General features: G+C 39.5%; 2 protein-coding genes across 2 annotated transcripts in view; both read right to left on the bottom strand.

Moving 5' to 3' along the window:
* The window catches only part of nova2 (NOVA alternative splicing regulator 2), a 64470-nt gene extending 60134 nt beyond the window's left edge, over positions 1-4336 (bottom strand). Inside the window, exons 1-3 of the mRNA XM_089013292.1 lie at positions 4136-4336; positions 2628-2805; positions 993-1100 (exon numbers count right to left, since the gene is read on the bottom strand). Of these exons, the coding sequence (XP_088869418.1) occupies positions 993-1100; positions 2628-2631 (112 nt within the window). The 5' untranslated portion in view covers positions 2632-2805; positions 4136-4336. The remainder of the gene's footprint in view (positions 1-992; positions 1101-2627; positions 2806-4135) is intronic.
* A 2620-nt stretch (positions 4337-6956) lies between these two features.
* On the bottom strand, positions 6957-18127 carry gpr4 (G protein-coupled receptor 4). Its single transcript, XM_089013296.1, has 4 exons — positions 17913-18127; positions 10552-11128; positions 9413-9677; positions 6957-8148 (listed from the first exon to the last, which is right to left on the bottom strand). Exons 2-4 carry the CDS (start codon positions 10678-10680, stop codon positions 7427-7429), a joined length of 1116 nt encoding a protein of 371 aa, XP_088869422.1. The 5' UTR covers positions 10681-11128; positions 17913-18127; the 3' UTR covers positions 6957-7426.
* Between the last annotated feature and the right edge of the window lie 946 nt (positions 18128-19073).

The raw sequence follows: 19073 nt of genomic DNA on the forward strand, positions 1-19073 counted from the left end.
AAGAAGAAGAAGAAGAAGAAGAAGAAGCTAAATTATGTACTTTTATATAATAATAAAAATAATAAGAAGAAGCTAAATGATGTACTTTTATATAATAATAAATAATAATAACAATACGCTAAATGATGTACTTTTATATAATAATAATAATAAATAATACGCTAAATGATGTACTTTTATATAATAATAATAATAACACGCTAAATAATGTACTGTTATATAATATATATTGTATAGTAATAATAAAAAATAATAATAATAAGAAGAAGAAGAAGCTAAATGATGTACTTTTATATAATAATAATAATAAATAATAATAATAATACGCTAAATGACGTACTTTTATATAATACATATTACAGTAAAGTCTCGTTATATCGATATCGGATATATCGATAGTCCCGGTTATATCGATATTTTTTCGGACTCCCTTGAATATCGATATAACGAGACTTTACTGTATATAGTAATAATAATAAAAAAAAAAAATAAAAGATAATATTTTGGACAGCTGCCCTCATTTCAAGCTCACATAACCCCAGACCCATATCATTTAGGAATTCACTCATTATTTTCTGGTGAAAGTAGAGCGTTTAAGGTTTTTAACACTGCATTGAATGTTTATGTTGTCCTAAAACTCAATATTCTGCGGGTCTTGGAATTCGAGTGACAATGACAAAAACCCTGGCATTTGAGTGGAGACTTTTTGTCAGTGAATGAGTTAATATGATGTTTTTTTAATTCGGGTTATGAAGAATTGTCCATTTGTCGGTGAGGTAGTTGTTTCTAATGTTCTGCTGATTGAGGTGCGTAATAAAGATACGTAGCGAACGTATTCATTCTGACAATGTTTGATGGATTTGTACTTCCAAACACAAATGAAGTTTCCCCTCCCAAAGTGTTGGAAGCCCACGATCTTATCTTTGAGCGATGAAGTACAATGTGATGCGATGACATGAGATGGAAGTCATGTGACTGGTCACGTGACCCACCTGAGTGCGTTGACATGTCGGCCGGCGGTGCTGTGAAGAGAGGTGAATCTCCGGTCGCTGCTCGATCTTGTTTGGGAGCGCCTGTGCCTCTTGGTTCTTCTTCTCTGCCTGTTTTGTCACGCACACACAAGATCACACAGACGGGCAATCACTCTCAACTCTCTTCTGTCCACTGCACAGATGCGATGCAGCCTCATCGCCTCCTGTAGCTTGTAGTCAAGGTGACATTGCTTGCATGCGCCGGCGCGCGCACTCACATTTACACACATTCTTACGCACACGTAGGCACGAACACACACAGTGAATGGCGACGAGATTTTATAGCCATTTTGAAGGGAATTTTATAGTACACAATCGCAATTGTACACTTTCAATGTAGTACCAAATCTCGCCACAACATCAATGGCAGCACTGAGTTCCATTGGAAGAATTTCAGGGTATTTAAAGGTGAGAAGAAGCAAATATGTCCCTAACTAATAATAATAATAATAATAATAATAATAATAATAAAAATAAATTATTATTATTAAATAATAATAAATTCTTATTATTACTATTATAATGATGATGATTATTATTATTATTTTTATTATTATTATTTAATTAAATAACTAAATAATTAACTAATTAAATAATTACATAATTGAATGATTAAATGATGAAACAATTAAAATACATACACAATTAATTAAATACACAATTAATTAAATACATACTTAATGAAATACATAAATAACCAATTAAATAACTAAATAATTAAGTAATTAAATAAATAATAAAAATAAATAAAGAATGAAATAAATAATTAAAGATAATTAAATAAATCGATAGTTACATAATTAAATACACAATTAATTAAATCGATAGTTACATAATTAAATACACAATTAATTAAATACATAATTATTGAAATACATAATTAATTAAGTCCTCACCCTACGTCACTGAAGGAACGCCCCTGACCGAAAAAAGGACACATTGTAGCAGTCCTTCCATCACGTCAATGCATTTTGCTGTACTTTGGTCTGAAAACGTCATGTAGGACCAAAAAGAGGCAGAAGAGGGCGAACAAGCTCCATGTAAGGAATTAATCAGCCTGAGGAAACGGGCTGATTAATTCCTTAAACGGCTTTGTCGCCATTTTCTGCCTTTTTTAGGTGCGACATTTCCCACCCCTGATGCGTCAAAATGACACGGAATAAATTATTTAATCGATTGCAAACATGTATGCTTTCCTCTTCAGAACTATTTGAATCATATTCATAACTGGATGAGTAACAAGAAAGCATATTCTCCCAATCTGAAGCCATTGTTTTGATTCTCCAGCAAGGCAAGACATCTTGCCGTGACACCACGAACGTGGGGGCGGGACCTTCTGAAACTGGCCACTTCCGGTTTCAAATTGAAGTACTTTTTAGACACTTTAAGTCATTTTTATTGGCGTTTTGCATTTGACTAAAAATATCATACTAAGTGTTTTGGGTATTTTAGATGCTATAAAACGTTTTTCTGATGTCAGTTAGGAAACAAAAAAATTGACGTCGGTTGTCCTTTAATAAGTGACTTATACGAAATTTAAAAGCATTTAAAGCATATGGTGAAACAATTTCAAAGCAAGCTTTTTTTTTTTCTTACACATATGGTTCCCCTTGATTTTCCACGTCCACGAAAGAATGCAAGGGCATGAGAGTGGACCACGTGGCAGCTCATTTCAAGCCGGCATAGCCAATGGGCACCTTTAGCGTTCCCAAGCGGCGTCCAGATGTTTCACCAGACGCTCCTGCCAGCCAGTCAGCCGGCGTCGTTGCCGCCGCTATATGGAAAAAAAGTCAAGCGGGATGGTTGGCAGTAAAAACACACGCAGACCAGCCCGTGTTTTACATTTTGCAAGCGGATATGGTGAATTTAGTAGGCTTCTGTTTGACACCTGTGACGCTTCCTCCTACGCGTAAGGAGAGGCTGAAAAGCACATTATTTCCGCTAAGGGGGACTTCTTTAATCGATTGCAAAACATTTATGCTTTCCTCTTCAGAACTATTTGAATCATATTTATATATGGATGAGTAACAAGAATGCATCTTCTCCGAATCTGAACTCTCTGAAGCCATTATTTTGATTCTGGAGCAAGGCAGTGTGTGACCAATAGTGACGTCACGAACAAGGGGGCGGGACTTTCCGAATCTGCCCAGTTCCGAGCTCATTGTGTGGCAGTTTTGGGACACTTTAAGTCATTTTTATTGGTGTTTTGGATTTGACTAAAATATCAGCCTGCGTCTTTTGGGTATTTTAGATGCTATAAAAAATGGTGCCGGTTGTCCTTTAATACTAGCTTTCGGTTAGACAACAGACTGCGACAGGACGCGTTTTAATTGCGATTTAGGAAAACGTCTGTGCAGGTAATGTACAGTCTGTTTGAATTGAGTCCCTTTTCACATGTTTGTCCTCTGGTACCACCTGCTGGTAGCTTAATCGCAAGTGCAACAATTATTCCCCCTCACTTTGGAATTCTGTCGATTTCATGGTTATGACTAATTTTTTTACCTAATAGTTTTTGTCGAGTTATTTTGTCGATATGAGTGTGTTGTTCAAATAATGTTTATTGTTTTTACGATTGGTTTATTTTAAAGATTGTAATTTATTTTGGCATTCCAGGTGGTCGGATTGGCCTTTATCAGTCTCTTTATTAATCAAAACAACATAGAAAGACGTTTAGCTATATCAGTGGTTGTTTCTTTAAACAATTTCATTTTAAACTCCTTCACAATTGGTCAGGCAGGCCTTCAATGATGTAAGAATTTTCCATCCCAATTTTAACTCGCAAAAACATATCTGGAGTGATTGTTGCGTCTAAATACATTTAATAATCATTATATTTGCTGAACATGATGGATTTTATTGTCCCATTTTAAATGTTTCAATGCTATTGTGACGCTAAATGGTGTCTGTAGCACAGTTCTGTTTTGTTTTATTGTATTTTTGTTGAATAATAGTAGTGTCTGTGAATGCAATTTTATAGTGGTGCTAATAAGAGGTGGATTGGGTTAGGCAAATTTCCACGAAAAGTTGGAGGTACCAAATGTCTTTTTTCTCGAATTTGACATGTCAAAATATTTACTGAGGACACTTTTGAGCTTGTTTCTTACCTGCCAATAGGACTACATTTGGACGAGGACATGTCGTCATTGTCACCACTTGATAGCTTTGAGGCTGAGTTTGAAGACGACTTGGTTGGTTATTCTTTGCGAAATTAAGTTTTCGGTCGAGGTGGGAAACCCGCAGATTATAATCTATTTTCTAAACCAGAATGTTTGTTAATTGTTACTAGCGGAACAGGAATATGCCCCTTGGCCGTTTATTACGTAAGCACCGAGGCAGGAAGTGAACGAGTTCGCAGCTGTGATTAATAATGTCTTATTTTCTTCCATTCGAGTGCTTAATACGTCATCGTTTACAGGTGGCTGGCAACTGCCAATAAAACGAAGGAGGAAAACTCACGAATCATTTTAAATAAAATTAGTTGTTTTTGTGTTGTTGTTGTTGTTTTTTGGGTGGGGCGCGTAAATTTGTGAAAAAAATAAAAAGGTGACTAAAAAGCGTGCCGTGATTTCTGTTTTTTTGTGTCACTCGGTGCAATAATCTCGATCGCTGCTGCTGCTTCTGCATTATTATTATTATTATTATTATTATTATTATTATTATTCGGGACGCAGAGGGGTGGAGCCTATCGCAGCCGTCTTCCGGGTTGTCCTTTCTGTGACGTGTTATTAATCAGACACAAGAGAGCGCTATTGGACTAAAATTCAGTACATTCAGATTCTGTGATTTTATTTTCTAGATGTGAATGTAACTTCATTCCACACTTTTTATGACCGTATTAAGAAAACATTTAAATATTACTTATTGAGTTCAAAGTGAATTCATAAGGTCAAAAACAATTTCCATGGTGGGGTAAGGTCAACACCCAAAGTGACGTAGGACGGTCTTTTTGACGGCAGCGTTTGTTTGTTGTCCAGCATGTAACCCCTCACGGTACCGTGAGAATGTTTCTTTAATATGCCTCATTTAAACAGAAACAGGTTCGCTGACAAACAGGAAGTGACAAAGTTGATTGATCTAGGCCCGAGAGAGAGAGCGAGCGAACTTAAAGGACAACCGACGTCACTGTTTTGTTTTTTAACTGACATCAGAAAAACGTTTTATAGCATCTAAAATACCCAAAACACGCAGTATGATATTTTTAGTCAAATGCAAAACACCAATAAAAATGACTTAAAGTGTCCAAAATCTGCAAAAAAATTGAGCTGCGAATTGGGCATTTTCAGAAAGTCCCGCCCCCAGTTAGTGACGTTACGCCAAGACGTCTTGTATTGCTTGTGAATCAAAACAATGGCTTCAGATTCGGAGAATATGCTTTCATGTTACACATCCAGTTATGAATATAATTCAAATAGTTCTGAAGTGGAAAGCATACATGTTTGCAATCGATTAAAGAATTTTTTTTTGCCATTTTGAGGCAACATTGGGGGAAAAGCTCTCCCCCAAACAAAAGAGGCACAAAATGGCGACCTCCAGTGGCCACCTCTGCTTCCACATGCTGATAAATTCCTTATATGGAACTTGGATAACCTCTTCTGGCGGCTTTTGGGTGCAACACGGTTCTCAGACCAAACATGTACAGCAAAATACATTGACGTGATGGAAGGACTGCTACAATGTGTCCTTTCTTTCGGTCAGGGGCGTTCCTTCAGTGACGTCACGTACGGACTCGTCACCAACTCAAAAACAAGACTTCCTGAATATTCAGAGCGAGTCTTAAAACGTAAAATATAGCTATATGCAGTGGAATCTTATTACAATATGCTCAGTGGAAGTCATTTGAAGACATTTTACAAATTATGGACACAACTTGTCCGGAGACGTCGGTTGTCCTTCAAAAGGACAACCGAAGTCTCCGGACAAGTTGTGTCCATAATTTGTAAAAACTTATCCTGCGACCGTAAAGTGACCTTGAGAGTTTTGAAAGGTGCTTAGAAACTGATTGTATTATTATTATTATTATTATTATTATTATTATTATTATAAAGTCCGCTGTTCTGTGTGACCTAGTGCTGATGAAAAATTGTGGTCTATGGCATTATTGAAATTGTTGCATCTCTGAGTTTTATTGCCATAACTAGTTTTTATTATTATTGTTTTTTTCCTGCCCTTCTGTTACACATGGTTGTCATTGTTGTCAACTTGGCTGCCAATAGAGAGGGAATTGTTTACATAGCATCTTCCATCTGTAGGATGGCAAAGTGATTAAAATGGGGAATCTGCCGCCCCCGCTGAAAATAAATTAGATTTGATGGTATAGATTATTATATCGTATAGATTATGCCATGTGGTTTTCATGTGCTGTTTTTCTGCTTTTGATCTGCAAATGGATTCTGGGTCACATTGGTCACGCTGTTTAGAAGGAATAAATGGCGTCCATTCAGTAGCCGTGATAACGAGATTAAACCTGTTTGCATTTTTTTAAACACCGAAACGAAATTCAATATACGGCAATGACAAGCATGTGATTTTTTTGAAAAACATTTTTCATCACTCGATGCTGTTTTTACAAAGACCAGGGTGGCCTCAGGGACCTTAAAAAGTCTTAATTAACATGAAAACATGATAATCCTTCAGAATTACACACACAATAAAGTACATAAAGTCAATATTTTGCTTTTCTGGTTGGGAATGAAGGAGATTGAGTTTGTTCAAAGCAATATTTCTTACTTTGCTCTCAGGTTGGGGGTCGATGAGGTGATACCGGTGGAAGTGGGGCAATCAGGCCAGTCGTTAGTCAGATCAATAGGAATAATCAGTGGAGCTGCAGGGAGTAGTCCTCTGCTCTGCAAGGGATCATTCCGCACAATGGTGAAAGAAGGCGATGTTCTTCATCAAGTGCTTAACGCTGATGAAACGACCATCACGAAGGTAAATAAAACGACTTTATTATACAGTGCAGTTTCATTCTTTAATTATAATACCATAGAACATTTATTATACATAAAACCAGGTATATTTTGTGTAGTTTTAAGGCTTGGAAATTTAGAAAGTTATGTTTAGAAAGTTTAGAAAATTATGTTTTATGGGGACCTGGGAACGAATTATTCTCATTTTAAAGGTTTCCTATGGAAAATTGATTTTTGGGATACACACTTTTCACCTTAAACACTCTGTCTGGGAACCAATTAAGTTCGTAAGCCAAGGTATCAATGTACATTCAATTCAATCCAAACCCCGCCCCTTATTTGAAATTATAAACTTGTATAAACCTGAACTCAACCCGTAGTTGTTTGAATATTTAATTTAAATACCTAAATCCTACTTTGAAACCAAAACTGTCCTCCGAAGCGCCGCCGAATGCGTCAAATCACCTTTTGTTGCACCGTCCACAACAGTCACTTCCTGCCCGCCAGAATGCTCATCTGCAAACATTCCTCCTTCAGCGCCACCAGTTCCGTTTTATATTCCCCCGCCAGGCTTTTATCGGCGTAGACGCACGGCTGCTTCTTGGTCGCCAGGGGCGTTTCCAAGGTAACGGAGGCGGCGTTGAGCACATCGGCCTGCGACGGCGAGGAAGCGGAACCCCGGCAGCACGCCGCCGACATCAGGGCGGAGATCGCCCGGCCCACGTCGTGCCTGGCGCCCTCGTTGACGAAGCAGTACAAAATGGGGTCGGCTACGCAATTGAGGCTGGTTAGCGCCAGGGCGACGTGGTAGGCGGCGAACAAGCGCTCCTCGGAACTGCAATCGCACGGCTTCTTGAGAAATATCACACTCCGCACCAGAAGCAGGACGTGGTACGGCCCGAAGCAGAAAAACACGATGAGAATCAAACTCAACGCCAGCCGCTGGATCTTCGCTTTTTCCTGACGCTCCGTGGAGACGTTGCGACGCACGGCGGCCAGGATGCCGCGGTAGGCCACCAGCATGGCGGTCCACGGAGCCAGGAAGCCGAAAAAGATCCGGTAGAGGTTCATCCCCGCCACCCAATCCTGCATGGGGTACTTCTCGAAGCAGAAGGTGTGGTTGAAGCGACCCTGGAAGAGCTCGTCGTGGAAAAGCGGCGCCGAGTTGGCGATGATCTCCATGAGCCATACGCCGGCGCTCACCAGGATTGCTACACAAACAAGGGACAATAATAATAATACAGGTAACATCCAACTTACGACCGCCCGTATTTACAACCACCAAACCCTATTCTACGCCTGGCACCACAACGCGCTAGCAGGCCGGCAACGCCTAAGAGTCTTTATTCAACATTTTGAATGTATTTCAACTTACGACCATTTTGACTTACAGGCGTTTGGTCGGAACGGAACTCGGTCGTAAGTCGGATGTTACCTATAATTAAAACTGAAGACTAATTATTGATATATTCATATTTTCCCTGCCCCCTTATACTTACATTTTTATACCTTTGTAAATCCATTTTCTTATTGTTATTCTCACCATGTGTAAAAGAATAACGAAGCAGAAATGATAATAATAATTATTTTATTTCTAAGCGGTTTTCAAAACTCTCAAGGTCACTTTCCACTCACAGGATAAGTTTTTCTGTGGGTGAGCAGCGGCAGCCACACGCGCCAGCGTTCACTCCACCCGAAAGTAACTCCAATAGATAGAAAGTTAGCTAGCTAATATATAGCTAACTAGATAGCCAGCTAGCAAGATTCATTCGTAATACCCAAGGATTTGGTGCATGTGCAGATCTTTTTAAAATTGATTTTTTTAAATGCCCAAAACCTTGAAAACACTATGTTTTGGTTTGTACTGAAAAAATACTAACAAAATATATGCTCTATAAAGATATATACTTGTATAACTGGAGAGAATACTACATGTGTTACTACAAAAATTTTCATATGTACCATTGTTCGTAACTCGAATGTTCGTAAGTAGGGGAGTGTCTGTAAATGGAAAGTTTGAAAATACGGCATTCATGGGAGGTGCGCCTTACACTGACACTACCCAACTTACGAACGAGATACGTTCTGACCGGTTGTTCATAAGGTGAATTAGTTCGTAAGTTGCTTCAGTGCTATATTTTATATGGAATGTATGTTTAATGTTTATATAAGTATGTTTGAGGCATGTATATGTAATCTGTATTGGTTTGTACTGAAAAATAAATATATGATCTATAAAGATATATACATGTATACATGTACAACTGGAGAGAATACTACATATGTTACTACAAAAATGTTCATATGTACCATTGTTCGTAACTCGAATGTTCGTAAGTAGGGGAGTGTCTGTAAATGGAAAGTTTGAAAATACGGCATTCATGGGGGGTGGGGGGGTGCGCCAGATACTCCGGTGCCCCTTATACAGACGCTCCCCAACTTACGAACGATTGCTAACGACCGAAAAGGACGTACCTGTCTTGACACGTCGCACCTTAACGAACCTGAGCGGGTAAGCGACCGCCAGGTATCGATCCAGCGAGATGCAGCAGAGGAAGGCGATGCTAACGTAGATGTTGGTGTAAAAGATGAAGCCAAAGAGTTTGCAACTCTCCTGGCCGTGGATCCAGTCGTCGCGTTGGAGAAAGTAGTCGATCCACAGCGGCAGTGTGCCGATGTACAGAAGGTCCGCCACGGATAGGTTCATCAGGTACACGCCTAGCTCGTTGTGTTGTCTTACCTACAAGTAGGAACATGACAGCAAAAGAAATTTGTATTTCGCTCATCTGCCCCCATTTATCTATGGGTTACAAATCTATCAATATGCTATCAATATGCTATCTATCTATCTATCTATCTATCTATCTATCTATCTATCTATCTATCTATCTATCTATCTATCTATCTATCTATCTATCTATCTATCTATCTACCTAGCTATTAGTTATCCATTAGCCAGCTAGCTAACTTTATATCCAATTGAGTTATTTCAGGTTGAGTGGACGCTGGCGCATGTGGCTGCCACTGCTCACCCACAAAAAAAAAAAACGGATCCTGTGACTGTAAAGTGACCGACTGGCTAGCTACCTGGCTATCTAGCTGCCTTCCTACTGGCTATATATTTGCTATCTATTTGCTAGCTATCTAGCTCTCTAGCTGGCTATTTATTAGTTATTTATTGGCTAGCTAATCTCGCTATCTAGCTGACTACCTAACTAGCTATCTATCTAGCTGGGTCTATCTATGGGTTCCATATCTATCTCGCTAGCTAGATATTAGTTATCCATTAGCCAGCTAGATAACGTTCTATCTAATTGAGTTATTCCAGGTTGAGTGAACGCTGGCGCATGTGGCTGCCACTGCTCACCTACAGAAAAAAACCTGTGACAGTAAAGTGACCTTGAGAGTTTTGAAAGGCGCTTAAAAATGAAATGTATTCTTATTATTATAATTATTATTTGCTGCCCTTTTATCCAGAACACCATGTCAGTTGCTTGTTCTCTGCAATACTCGCTTATACCTGCTAATTGTCTGCCTACAGCGGCCACTAGTGGCCCGGCATGCACACCGAGCGCAGCACGTGCGTGTGTTTTCTTGACTTTGCCGATGCTCACCTGCATGTAGGCGGCCCACAAGGCCAAGCAGTTGGTGGGCAGGCCCAGCACCATGACGACGATGTATAACGCGGGCTGGAAATACTGATCCACTTTGCTATCCACATTACAGAAGGAGATGTTGCACATTGTCTCGAATGCCTTTTAGCCTTTGTTTGATTATCGCTCTCAGCTCCGCGGCTTCCTGCTCGACCGCCATTTTAACAACAATATGGCGTCCTCCTCCTCCACCCGACCGGACCGAGTCGAGTCGTCCATCCCGTGGCCTGTCATGGTTCCCGATTCACGCGCAAGGTCCCTGAATGTATCATCATCCGCCACCTTTGCCACGTCCCTTTGTCGAGGCACTGTGTTCGATTGGAGGAGAAAGAGGGTTGAATGGCGGTGAAATGGAAGCCGACTTATCGACGCTGGACCAGGACTAGCGGGGCCTGAGTGGGCCTCATCAATCTTTTACAGATTAGAGAGACGGATGTGTGTGTGTGTGTGTATGTGTGTGTGTGCGTGTGTGTGTGTGTGCGTCGCTGCTGGATGTGTGATGACTTGATACAGCTGCACAGCGTCTTATGTGCACCACCTGTAACACAGACATTTTCAGTATGATCAGTTTCTACTGTTTAGAATTTTGACAAAAGTAATGGGAAAAATATTAGTACTCAAGGATCACATTTTGATTTTCCAAAAATGAGCAAATGGGCCATAATTGATCGTTCTTCCCAAAAACGGGACATCCTGTACCTAGAATGGCAATCTGTTGAAGAACCAGTGACATGACTAACGGGTCGACCACTCGGCTATCCATCCTTGTAAAGGAACTCTAGAAAAAGCTTTCAAGGATCAAGCATGTCAGCAATGTACGATCTATAAATAGACACGAGCAGACTCAGGTGCAGAGGTTATACTCGACTGGAGAGTCAAAACAAAGACGGGAAGTCCGACAGGGTTGAAAGGAAGTGAAGACCTGACCGTCTCACTCACTTTTAACGCAAAGGATCTGACCTTCATTTGGGACCACGTTGATAATGATGAACCGCACGACGTAAGCGCAAATTAACCCACAAAAGGAAATGAACAGAGACCAAAACACGGTCATTGTGTCAGAGGGGTGAAACAGCGCCCCCATCAGGCATCAAAAAGCATATCAGTACTGTAATGGCAAGACCAGACTGTACAGGTAACATCCGATTTACGACCGAGTTCCGTTCCGACCAAACGGCCGTAAGTCAAAACGGTCGTAAGTCGAAATCCATTCAAAATGTGCAATAGAGACTCGGAGGCTAAATGACTCTCAAACATCCCCTGTTAAAATGTTCAAAATAGGGTCTGGAGGTCGCGGTCGTAAGTATGGATGATCGTAAGTCGAACCGGTCGTAAGTCAGACGGTACCTGTACTTGTATTAGTGAAGAAATGTATTGATATTCGTCAGGGCCTGCAAGGTCTTCTCTGCTGGCCTGAAAATATTTGAATCACAGACTAATGTTTACTGCTACAATGTGTCCTTTTTTCGGTCAGGGGCATTCCTTCAGTGACGTAACGTGAGGACACGTCACCAACTCAAAAACAAGACTTCCGGAATATTCAGCGTGAGTCTTAAAAGGTAAAAGATAGCTATATGCGGTGGAATATTTGTCAAATACGCTCAGTAGAAGTCATTTGAAGCCATTTTACAAATTATGGACACACCTTGTCTGGAGACGTTGGTTGTCCTTTAACTCATTCACTGCCAGATGTGCAAGAAATGTGTCCACTCCAGCGCCAGGGTTTTTGTCATTGTCACCCCAATTCCAGGACCACCACAATATTGAGTTTTAGGACTACATAAACATTCAATGCATCGTAAGAAACCTTAAACTCTATTCTTTCATCCTAAAAAATAGTTAACTCCTAAATGATATGGGTCTGGAGTTATCTGAGCTTGAAATAGGGGCAGCAGTACAAAATACAATACAATGCATATTAATTTATATAGCACATTAACAACAGCTGAAGCTAGAACTAAGCGCCAGCATGGGAACAAAAAGGGAAATGCTGCCCCCTGGTGGAAGGGGAAAAAAAACATTGCCAGAGGTTTGGCCAGCGCTTTATCAGCATCCAAACAAGTAAAAACAAAACTCGAACTAATTCAGGAATGGCACTCTACGTCATATTTTTAATTCCCAAATACATTCGTGAATGGCAGTGAATGAAAGTTAAAAAAGGTGGGATAGCTCGGAAGCTAGCAAAAAAAATAAAATCTTGCAATATTATGAGGTTATCGTGAAAATTGAGAAGTCTGGCCAGCACTTTATCAGCACCCAAGCATAAAAAAAAGCCGCAAAACCCGAACAAATTCAGGAATGGCGCTCGACGTCTACAAATAAGGTCAGGAATGGCAGTGAATGAGTTCATATCGGCGAATACGCCGGTCGCTATTTTATCTGTATCACTAGCTAAATATATCGCGGCGGTGTCACAAAATGTCTTTATCCATATTGATACATGTGTTATCAGTCTCTACTTAAGTTGTACTTGTTATAGGAACAACAGATGCATATATGGACCCTCTTGATGCCTTTAGAATGAAAAACTTGTGAGGACCGGCCAAAAGGTCCTCACTTGTCAAAAATGTCCTCACTACGTATGGTATAAAATGTTAGTTGTCCCCACAAGACCAGTCATACAAACACACACACACACACACGCACCTCATTCTTTACTTCCTTCTTTCCTGTTTCCTCCGAGATGATGTAAGACACGGGTGTCAAAGTCATTTTTTGCCGCTGGCCACATTTTAGTTCTGGTTTCCTCTCGAGGGCCGTTATGAATTTGGGGAAGCCATTAGAAAGTTTAAATCCCTTCAAATATTACATATAGAGCACACAGCGAATTAATGAATAACTCGTTTTCAAATCTGAAATCAAGAATAATGACTTTTATTGCGGATGACATCCAAAAATATGAAATTTTGCCTCAGATTTTAGCAATCATCATGGAATTTAACAAGTTTGATTTGCTTTCGCGGGCCGAAAAAAATGATGTGGCGGGCCGGATTTGGCCCGCGGGCCTTGACTTTGACACCTGTGATGTAAGATATCTGGAGGACCATTTCAGTTCATTTGTAGCATCTGATTTGTTGGCTGAACAAGAGCAGCCAGCTTCCTAATAAACACCAGACACACCCACCAAGGCACACACACACACACACACACACACACACACACACACACACACACACACACACACACACACACACACACGCTTCTCAGTCAAAGACAACAAACACGAGTGGCGTCTGGCAAAAAGCCGCACCTCAAACAAAGGACGTGAACCTGAATGGAAGATTACACAATGTTTTGATGCACAACATGAGGAGAAATTTGAGCTCTTTTCACCATCCAAAAATAATAATCTAACACGAGCAAGATGACAAAAAAAAAAAAAATTCCACCGTTTAATCCGCTTTTACCATACGTGATATTTGTGTTACGATATGATAGAATGCGGTACAAGAGTTGTTATATTTTTTTTGTGTGTGCGTGTCAGTGTGCTTCCTCTCTCACTTCCTGCATTCTGTCTTTTTGTCTGATTGGTCGCTTGTGTTGTGATTGGGCGCAATGACAGATGTTGTGATGTTTTTCCTTCGTGGTATTCGCTTTGCCGTGCAAGACCTCAACCGCGGGGATTTTACATGCCACATTCCGAGCATCCCCGCTTGCTGAATACATTTGTCCCCGATATAAATACATCCCATTAAAATAATTTGCTTTGTTTCTTTAAAGGACAACCGACGTCTCCGGACAAGTTGTGTCCATCATTTGTAAAATGGCTTCAAATGACTTCTACTGAGCGTATTTTACAAAGATTCCACCGCATATAGCTATCTTTTACGTTTTAAGACTCGCGCTGAATATTCCGGAAGTCTTGTTTTTGAGTTGGTGACGAGTCCTCACCCTACGTCACTGAAGGAACGCCCCTGACCGAAAAAAGGACACATTGTAGCAGTAAACATTAGTCTGTGATTCAAATATTTTCAGGCCAGCAGAGAAGATCTTGCAGGCCCTGACGGCCCAAGTCAATATCAAGTCAATATCAATACGTTACGTCACTGAAGGAACGCCCCTGACCGAAAAGAGGTCACATTGTCGCAGTCCTTCCATCACGTCAATGTATTTTGCTGTACTTTGGTCTGAAAACATCGTGTAGGTCCCAAAAGAGGCAGAAGAGGGCGACAAAGCTCCATGGAAGGAATTTATTAGCCTGTGGAAACGCGCTGATTAATTTCTTACACGGCTTTGTCGCCATTTTCTGCCTTTTTTGGGTGCGACATTTCCCACCCCTGATGCCTCAAAATGACACGGAATAAATTCTTTAATCGATTGCAAACATGTATGCTTTCTTCTTCAGAACTATTTGAATCATAGTCATAACTGGATGTGTAACAAGGAAGCATCTTTTCCGAATCTGAAGCCATTGTATTGATTCTCCAGCAAGGCAAGATAAGACGTCTTTGGGTGATGCCACGAACAAGGGGGCGGGACCTTCAGACACTGGCCACTTCCAGGTTCATTTTTTTGGAGATTTTGGACACTAAGTCATTTTAATTGGTGTTTTGCATTTGACTAAAAATATCATACTGCGTGTTTTGGGTATTTTAGATGCTATAAAACGTTTTTCTGATGTCAGTTAAGAAACAAAAAAGTGACGTCGGTCGTCCTTTAAGAGGCTCATTAAAGTTTCATTGACTCATCAATGATGCTTTTCAAAAGAAAAACAGCAGTGAGGAATTTCCCCATGCTGGATTTCCCGTATCACGGGACCCATTTGTACTTGATGACTCCATTTTATAGTCCCACAACTGCACAGTTGCGCAACTCCAGTTCAGAGGTTCTTGAAATATTTCATCCAAATCGGTGAGAGTCGCCATTTTTTTAAGACCGCCCACGTCTCCTTGACATCAATACGAACGGCGAACCTCCCGTCCGTCGGATTTGAGGTCCCATCGCCGTGACAACAAAGCACCTCATCCACCGGCTCGATGTGATTGACCGTGTGAAAGAAGAGCAATATTGCCGTCAAAAAAAGCCAGTTGACACAAATGGACGTGAAAGAGACAAACAACATCAACCCCTTTCATGCACTCTGTAACCTGATAACATGATGAGCTGGCCACTGTCGTAACTGCCTGTCCCGGAAAAAGCTTGAAAGGGAATTGCAGCGTTCTTCCAACAGGACAGAAAAAAAAAGGCCAGGATGTGATGTAACGTAAGGGTGTCAAAGTCATTTTTTTTTTAATTTGGGGAAGCCATTAGAAGGTTTCATCCCCTCCACAGACAGTGATACCTTGGCTTACGAACTTAATTGGGTCCTAGAGTGTGTAAGGCGAAAAGTGTGTATCCCAAAAATTAATTTCCCATAGGAAACCATTAAAATGAGAATAATCCGTTCCCAGGTCGCCATAAAACTACTTTTAATTTTCTAAGCCTTAAAGGACAACCGGCTGCGTTCTTGGCCAATCACGTGGCTTTAACGGAAGACTGGGGGCAGGGAATAGAGGGCAAAAAAAAAAAAAACAGTTGGCTGCCATTTTCTTGTGAGGAGAATAGGCTCGTTCGCCAACGACACATTACTCATTGTGGCGCTCCCGTGTGTATCCCGAAAAATAGTTTGTATGCCAAGGTAAAATTTTCATAAATGTAACGTGCGTAAACGGAAAAGTTTGTAAGCCAAGGCGTTCGTAAACCGAGGTATCACTGTATGCCATCGTGCACCATTACCGAATTTGTTCGGGTTTAGTTTTTTTCTTGCTTGGGTGCCGATAAAGCGCCGGCCATGGCCTCTGACAATATTTTTTTTAATTTTACACAAAGGGGCAGATTTTCCTTTTTTTCCATGTCAATTAAGCGCAGCAAGAAGTAAAATGTGTAGACTTGAAGAGAAAGCAGAAAAGATTCGGGAGGAGCGTGGCGAAGCAAACAGGAATTCTGGAGGAGGAACTGAGCAAGCATTGTTGATTGTTGGGAACGTCGGGAAGCATTTTGGGATTACAAGATAAATGCTTGGGGTTGTCTTTTGCTCGATTTGCCGGATGATGATTGTCAAATAGCTCAGCAAGACAAATTTGACAAACATCTTTTTTAAAAAAAGGAGACAACTTCTGTCACTCTTGTAGAAAAAATAATAATAAATCAGTAGCAGGCCGTGGATTTCATCGCTAGGCCTTCAGTCGTGCTACGTCTGAATCAATCCAGAAGGAAAAAAACGTGGTGGGATGTCCTACCATTCATTAGCCAGGAAATAACTGACTGACCTTTTCAAATGATGTCCATTTATTATTGTATCTATGCTTGTCTGCAACTGTAAAGTCTCCTTGAGATCACCCTGATTGCGCAATCGTCGAGGTCGATTTCTGACCCCTGGTAACAAATGATGGCTAAAATGTGATTGGTTGAACGCTTAAATATAAAAACACACGTCTGGAAGGAGCACAAGGGGGAGAAAGTAACGAAATGAAGATGAAAGATTATTTGGAATTATTTAATAAGAATTTATGGACAAAATATAATTAACATTAATCTGTGATTCAGATATTTTTAAGTCAGCAGAGAAGGCACTTGATAGCCACTGTAATAACTGAACTATACCCAACTGTATATTATACAGTATCCTATATTATTATTTATTATTATTATTATTATTATTATTATTATTATTATTATTATTATTATTATTATTATTACCATTATTATTACTACCAGTATTATTATTATTACCATTATTATTACCATTATAATTACCAGTATTATTACCAGTATTATTATTATTATTATTAATATTACCACTATTATTATTATTAATATCACCACTATTATTAATATTAACATTACCACTATTATTAATATTACCATTATTATTATTACCATTATTATTATTATTATTACCATTATTGTTATTATTACCATTATTATTATTAATATTACCATTATTATTATTATCGTTATTATTATTGTTATTGTTATTATAATTATTACCATTATTATTATTACCATTATTATTATTATTATTAATATTACCATTATTATTATTATCGTTATTATTATTGTTATTATGATTATTACCATTATTATTATTACCATTATTATTTATAATACCATTATTATTACCATTGTTATTATTATTAGCATTATTATTATTATTATTACTATTACGAGTACTTCTATTATTATTATTATTATTATTATATGACGAAAAGCAGAGTAAATGTCAACCGAATCGGCCCAACATTAATATAATAATAGCAATATATAACAGATGTAAATTAGCCGCTAGCATCATTTAGACCAGTGGAAGAATGGATCGACAAATAAACGTCGCTTGTACTCACATTCACTCTTTTGCTCCCCTCTGGAAAAAGAAAAAAACCCAGAAAATGACAAAAGTAAACAAGTCGCCAAAAATCCAAAAGAGGTCAAAGGTAGAAGAAGAAGAAAAAAAAGTCCCGCTAAGAACAAGGGGACAAAAAGTGAAAAAAAGAATGGAAGAGTAACACGCACGCAAAACGGGCAACATGACCCGAGTGGGGACCGCCTGTACACTGAAGCGAAAGAGAGACGGGGGAGGGAGAGAAAATGGAGGAGGGAGGATGAGGGTGGTGGGGGGGGGGGTCGATGAGGTTGACAATGAGAGAATGAGGGAGGAGGCGTAAAACAGCTGCTAGACGACATGACTTCCTGTTAAGAGCTCAGCCTGCATGTGCAACCTCTTTTACATTCTTCACATGCTATCCACGTGGACACACACACTCACACACACACACACATACAAGAAGACAAATACACACTCACACACGCAAACTCACTGCACACACAAACTACAGTAAAGTCTCGTTATATCGATATTCAAGGGAGTCCGAAAAAATATCGATATAACCGGGACTATCGATATATCCGACCCTGTTTGCATGTAATTTTCTCCGTGCGTGCATAGAAATAGTATCCATATAACCGGGACTATCGATATATCCGATATCGATATAACGAGACTTTACTGTAACTTTTAACTCATTCACTGCCAGACGATGTGTAAAAAATGTGTCCACTCTAGTGCCAGGGTTTTTGTCATTCTCACTCGAATTACAGGAGCCACAGAATATTAAGTTTTAGGACTAAACTATATGCAAGTGTATATTATACAGTATCCTATAGTTCTGTTATTATTATTATTAGTAGTAGTAGTAGTAGTGTAGTAGTAGTATTAGTACAGTGAGACCTCAACTTACAAACACCTCAACTTACAAACTTTTTGTCTTACAAACATCAAATGTATGAAAATTAAACCTTATAATAAGCACTATTTTCATAATACACACCCACCACCGCTGGCGGAGTGATCTTCGGCGGAAGCACACGACCGAACAGCACCAGAGGTTAAGTTACCAACAGTCTTTATGGAAGGTGAGTCTCCTTCCATAAGCCATCAACAACCATCAAAAAGGTCAATAAAACTTTATTTTATTTTACTTTATTTCTTTAATTACAGTCCTCTC

Source organism: Hippocampus bargibanti, linkage group LG14 (assembly GCF_051943395.1).
Source record: "Hippocampus bargibanti isolate YZ-2025 linkage group LG14, ASM5194339v1, whole genome shotgun sequence".
Classification (NCBI taxonomy): Eukaryota; Metazoa; Chordata; class Actinopteri; order Syngnathiformes; family Syngnathidae; genus Hippocampus; species Hippocampus bargibanti.

What these genes read in the sequence shown, in the direction of transcription:
- gpr4 (XM_089013296.1), bottom strand. Translation starts at nt 10,680, where the DNA reads ATGTGCAACATCTCCTTCTGTAATGTGGATAGCAAAGTGGATCAGTAT. An exon ending in TGTGGGCCGCCTACATGCAG is followed by an intron (nt 9,678 to 10,551) that starts GTGAGCATCGGC and finishes TCCTACTTGTAG; the next exon opens with GTAAGACAACACAACGAGCT. An exon ending in GGTGCGACGTGTCAAGACAG is followed by an intron (nt 8,149 to 9,412) that starts GTACGTCCTTTT and finishes TTGTTTGTGTAG; the next exon opens with CAATCCTGGTGAGCGCCGGC.